Source organism: Trematomus bernacchii, unplaced genomic scaffold, assembly GCF_902827165.1.
Source record: "Trematomus bernacchii unplaced genomic scaffold, fTreBer1.1, whole genome shotgun sequence".
Classification (NCBI taxonomy): Eukaryota; Metazoa; Chordata; class Actinopteri; order Perciformes; family Nototheniidae; genus Trematomus; species Trematomus bernacchii.
The window spans coordinates 2,034,409-2,040,710 of record NW_022987313.1 but is presented as its reverse complement, the minus strand read 5'-3'; the positions used below and the strand labels follow the sequence as shown (position 1 = coordinate 2,040,710).

Below are 6,302 nucleotides of genomic sequence, written 5' to 3'. Positions count from 1 at the left end.
TCTGCATAAAAGTCTCAGAAAATATCCTTGAAAACGAATCTATTATATGAAAGAAATTGAACAAGATTATAAAAGAGTTGGTTTGTAGAAAGTCAAAACAATTCACTTAAACGTATTGAAAACCTATTGACTTGTATTTTCACGTTTTATTGCACTTTCTTCGCATAGAAGCATTGGCTAAATGAAATGTAATGGATTGTAATTGAAGGTTGAATTTAGGGGTATTAAGGTGTACCGCAGCCAGTGAATGTCATTCCTCTGCATTGTGTTAGTTTGTGTTCTGATGTGGGTCACTGGCGTGGAGCTGAGCTGGAATGTGCCTCTCAGTCAGATGTAGGTCAGTGTGCAGCTCTGCTATAATGGCTCCTGTTGTGTCATACGTGAGAATGATAGCAGCATTTCCCACACTCAGCTGCCTCAGTGTAGAGCCGAGCGCAGTGCTAACAATACCCAGGGTGATGGGTGTGATTCCCACTGTGGACCAACGCTCAGCATCTCTGCTCTGTGAAGTAAGGTTGTCTTCACGCTGCATCTCAAAGTGTCACAACTCTGATTATCCCCCTCTCATATGAGACACGCAGCACCTCTGATGTGTTTCAAAGAGTGAAACAGAGTTGATTCTTATCCATTTCAGTTCAGCTGATGTGTTTTTAAAAGTCGTTGTGCAACAATGGAGATAGCTCAGAGGAATAAGATATATTTTCATCCCTTAGTGGTTTTATGGAAAAAGTAGAATCATCCCTATTGAGGCAAGGGGCCATTTAATTGGTTAATCGCAGGTACGTTAAAGAAAAAATGCAAACATTTCTGAAATTTAAGATAAAGATTCTTAATAATTTAGTGCGAGTAATAACACCTCAGGAGGATGTTTGTGTGATTTACTTTAGTGACTCTTTGATAGAAACACAAATATTGAGTTTTCATAATAATTCTTGACATTAAGAAGAATGTAGAATAACCCCTGTTGTAGTTCCAGTAATCCAAAATTCGATTCGCAGGTAGCAAATAAGCTTGACTCGGACAAGATACGTCTCAGGATAGTTTCTTTGACTCTTTACTTAAACAAAAGGTATCAAATACAAACACATATTTTCTCAGGTCAAAAAACAATGTTGCTCTGTGCTTCTTTCTCCTTCTCACACACACACAATCACCAGCAGCTGCCGTCGGCTATAACGTCTAGTAATCACAAACAGCTGCCGTCGTCTATGCCGTCAATTCCACACGGCTGGTTCAAATAAATGATATAATAGCACTAACAACAAAGGATTATAATATTCAAATATATCAAGCTATACATTCTCCTACAGGCTCCTACACCTGTCAATGTAGAGACTGTGCAGTAAATCTGAGAAAAAGTGCACACATTGCTGAAAAGTAGGGGGATTAATCCATGGAAACATTAAAAAAATATTTGGTGCTAGAGAACTCAAGAAAATGTTTGCACAATATTGGGATCATGTGTACAATGTTTATGTTGTACGGTACTCCTTAAATTAGGTTTGTACAAAAGTAGAACAGGTTTCTTGATCTCTGACCAGCAAATCTCCAGTGACACCTTCTTAAACATGATACTTTTCTCTCTGCAGAGTGGGAAAGCTGAAGGAGACGCTGGTGACGGTGCAGCAGCTGGATAAGAACATGAGCAATCTACGGACATGGCTGTCTCGCATCGAGGCGGAGCTCACCAAACCCGTGGTGTACGACGTGTGCCACAGCGAAGAGATCCAGAGGAAACTGGCTGAGCAGCAGGTGGGAGCAATGATCCTTGTTGAAATAAGCAGCATATAACTCCATCCTGGAAGTCGAATTTAAAGGTCTCCTATCATGCAAAATGCACTTTTCGATGTCTTTTATACATAAATGTGTGTCAGGGAACTCACAAAGTGTCAGAAAACAAAACCCTCTCTCTTTTCCTCCGTACCCAAATCTCTAAAAACGGGGCTACAACGGAGCTGATCCAGATTTGCGTCCCATATGACGTACTATCGGAAATGTGGACCCAAGGCACTATCAGAAACGTTGCTATCAGAAACAATGCCTGATGTGTTTTGGACGTAATATGGTCTGTGTTTACATTAGCATCGCTAACACTCAGAGCTAACCTGCACTGGAAAGAGTGTAAAAAAGCAGGAAATTAAAAAAAGGAACTCACCTTGTGGTAAACCCGCAAGAGAAAAAGCATTTGAGCTCCATACTGTTTCAGAAATAATCCTTAATGTGGTTTTGAACATGATATGGCGTTTAAGCCTTGAGCTGTATCTGGGTAGAATTCTCCTGATCAGATTCTCAGCATATGCTTTTTTTTTCAAGCTAAGGACCCCGAACCTGCAGTTCTCTAACAGGGCTGAAATAGAGGGATATGAGGGATGTGTAAAATGCATGATCTGTTAGGTATTTTGAGCAAAACACATCATAGACATGTTTTTTATATATTTGTATATATCTGAGACCCATAATATATGCCTAAAAATAGCATGCTAGTAGATCTTTAAGTTTGAATCATCTTTGGTCAATGAAAAAGTGAGGCTTTCTTCAGTTTAGCATCTAAATCATGAAGGCCAAAGCTGGAGCTGTGTTCATGCTTCTAGAGCCGCTCACCAAACCACACACGCCAAAAGCGGAAAGCTCAAGGAATCAAGGTCAAATAATGTAATCATGGTTCTACTGTACGTGGAAGAACAACTAAACTTTTCACCAAAAGAAGCTTCCAAATTGTTTTCCGAAGCGGGGGAAAATATGGACTTTGCACCTCTAAAGAGTTTGGACATCTTTCAGGTAAAAATGAAAAAAGCTTTATAATGGCTCCACTTTGAAGGAAGACACAGTGGGTGCACTTTGAGGGGTTTTAAAGACAGGAAGTACTTTACTCACTCTACTGATGCACGCATGCTTCTAAACCCTTTGTGTTATGGCCATCCTGTAGTGGTTTACAGCGTAATCACAGAAAAGTAGCAAAGGTGTGCTTCAAAGTAACATCTCAGCGAGCTGCAGGGTGACGGATATTTGTGAAGAGAAGCTGACACACTGAGACGGTAAATGCTCTGAGAGCCCGATCTCAGCCAGCGGCCTGCAGAAACGACATATAATTGAGTGTGTCACTCCTGTTGCAGCCTGCTGTACTCCTGCTTTACTGAAAGGAGAATTATTAATGGTTGGAGAGGAAAAAGGAAGGATGAGATCCACAGAGATAGATCCATACAGGAAGAGAGAGGAGGCGTTCTACTTCACTGCCTTCACTTAGCACCTGAAAGTGTGTGTTTGGTGGACAATAAACTCCTGTTAATTAAATAGCATTAACGTTGGGTTCTACACACAAAAAGCTAATTTTCCCCACAAAAACTCATCTTGTCTCACCTGTTGCTTCTCTCCCTCACTGCACTCCTTACTGTGATCCAGACACTGGTTTATTTAACTCTCAAACCCCACAGAAACTCAACATTTTCTAAACTTTTAAACTGCTCAGCTCTGTCAAAAACATGTCAGGCAGGGTCTTTAAAGCCATTTCCCGGTTTGTAAAAAGCTACTGACGTTTATAAAATGGCCAATTCTGCCAAGATCCTGCTAGTGCTGCCAAAACCTTCAGGTTGGATTAGTTTGCTTTTATTTTTTCTTCTAGTTTTATGATGGAGTTTGTGGTTAAAGCGCAGATATTTGCAAGGAGGTGAGTGACAGAAGAACATTTAAATGTTTAATTTGGACAGGGCTATATCTGAGGAAAGAGTAGCTGTCTGAAGAAAGAACGAGAGGTAAAGCATAAGAAAAAAACATAAGAAAACACGAGTGGAATTGGTAGAGTGAAGAAGAAATACAGTCCGGGCCGGCATTAGTGGAAGAAAGCCAGCTGAAATAACTCCCTTGTGGACGGGCTCTTCAAGCTTTCATGTGTCACCATGGAAACCCAGAGAGCGGTAATTTTGTACAAACAAGAGCCGACAAAAGTGCTGTCAAGCTTCTGAGCGAGATACACGTAAAAGAAAATCACAATAATAATAATTCATCTGGATTACTCTGTGGCTGACAGAAAACCATTAATACAATACGGGTTGTTGTTCATCCATAAGAAAATGTTTTTAACATATCTAACTATTAAATAGAGAGTTTAGTTTTCAGGCCAGTTGAGGCAAATTAGTGATTTGCGATATTGCGATGTAAAAATAGAATGTTAATGTCGTAAGGCAAAGTAGCATCTCAACCATAAAGTAACAAGTCTTTCCAGTAATCACTCAGCAACTGTTTGTCTATTCTCTAGTTTCCCATTCAAATAAATCCAACAGATTACATTTCAAATCTTCACACAGTAGTATTTGGACTCATGTTTGCCTTTATGTGCTGGTGGAAGTATCCAACATCTGGGACCAGGTTGTTTTTGTTTATTTTGACAGAGAAGCATCAATAAAAAAATAGGTTAATGATTATTAAGTCTAGTTTTCTCCTGTTTTGACTGCTGCTTATAGGAATGCTTTGAAGAATATCCACTTTTCAAAAGTGTTTATTCAGGAACAAAAGCTTGTCTAAACTATTTGTGGTTTATTTGGACAGCTGGAATATCTTTTTAGCTCAAACTCATTAGGAACATTGCAGAAAATGTTCAAATGTAAGTGTATGTACATTTCTTGATGGTTTACACACTGTGCTGTTTGCCTGCAGGAGCTGCAGTGGGACATCGAGCAGCACACAGAGAGCGTGGCGTCGGTGCTGACGCTCTGTGACGTCCTGCTGCACGACGCCGACGCCTGCGGCAGCGACGCGGAGAACGACTCCATCCAGCAGACTACGCGCAGCCTGGACCGGCGCTGGAGGAACATCTGCGCCACGTCCATGGAGAGGAGGATGAGGTGAGCGGGCCGACAACTAAGCCACAAAATGATCAGAAATCTCCCCCGTGAAGTCTTTATTATGTCAGGATGGGTCATTACACCTGAGGGCAGGATTAACTCAATTCCATCACCCTCTAACAAAAAGTCAATTTAATAAAATTAGTAAGTTATTCTTTTTATCTTTTTTTAATTATTTTTTTACGTTTGAAAAAAATCTGCTTTTGGATTCAAGACATACTTCAAGGCTTCTTTTGTTTGTTTTTTACTTATAATTTATTTTTCTTAAATATATGAATTTGTTTTATTTTTTTAGGTATGGACAATATAAGTCAATCAATAAAAAGGAAAAAATAAAATAAGTTATCAGTCAATAAATCAGTCAGTTTTCATATGCATGTTTATAAAAAAGAACAGAGATGTATTTATTTGTCTCAGTTGCTCGGGTTTTATCAGTTGACCTTCCACATAGACAACGCACATTTTAAAAGTGAAATGATCCATCTGTTGTCTCCAGGATCGAGGAGACCTGGCGTCTCTGGTGTAAGTTCCTGGACGACTTCTGTCGCTTTGAGGACTGGCTGAAGAGCGCTGAGATCACTGCGGCCAGCCCGGACTCGGCCAACGTGCTCTACACCAGCGCCAAGGAGGAGCTCAAGAAGTTCGAGGTGAGAGGAAACATCTCTTTTTAGTTCTTTTGATTTCTGTAAGCAGTCTTTCACTTTGGCAGAATAGTGGAAAGTGTGGGGTAAAAAGAAAGTCTGAGAGAGGTCTTAAACCCCACAAGACTTAAAAGAAGGATGTGTCTTTTATCCCATTGGGTACATTTCTAACACTCTTATCTTATGAACTACATCCCGCTTTGCAGTGTGAGTGAAGTTTCAGCTTCAGGTGTCCTGTTGCTATAAAACACAGAAATAACACAGATTAGCATCTGATAATCTGGAGGTGTAGATATTGTTGTTTATTGAACACATTTCATCCTGTGGACGACCAGTGACCTATTGACTGACCACCCGAGACATGCGATGGGAGCTATGGGAGAGTAAGGGTCAGAATCAGCATTGGGATGTAGGTTCAATTCCATAAAGTGACACGAAAAGGTTATCAATCCTCCTGAGCAGCTGGAAGTGGAGGCAGTTTCAACGTGTCAGAGTATATATTTACTTTAATCTAATATATGAAAGAAAAAAATGATTTGGTTTTTGAGGTGTCTTTGTAAATCCAACGGTTAATAATTCAAGTTCCAATTAAATCATTCTTTTATATGGTATTACAGTTTAAGTGTTTTGGAAGTAAGTGCTTTTTTAATAAAGAAATCTGGCATAAAACAAGAAAAGGGAATTAAAGTGGAATTTGGTGAAAAAAATGGGAACATGTTCCATTTAAAATTCCTAGGAAATGTTGATCTTTGGTAACACATCAAACTTAAAGTAATCCTGTCTTCTAAAAAACGTTAACAGGTCCTTTATATTGACTCATAAG

The 6,302-nt window shown here is 39.6% G+C and overlaps 1 protein-coding gene across 1 annotated transcript in view; it reads left to right on the top strand.

The window, feature by feature from the left end:
- Positions 1–1,618: 1,618 nt before the first annotated feature.
- LOC117478547 (nesprin-2-like) overlaps positions 1,619–6,302 on the top strand; it is a gene marked incomplete at its 5' end in the record, with an annotated part of 15,306 nt that continues 10,622 nt past the window's right edge. The window contains 3 exon segments of the mRNA XM_034125548.1: positions 1,619–1,752; positions 4,651–4,838; positions 5,335–5,485. Coding sequence (XP_033981439.1) covers positions 1,619–1,752; positions 4,651–4,838; positions 5,335–5,485 — 473 coding nt within the window.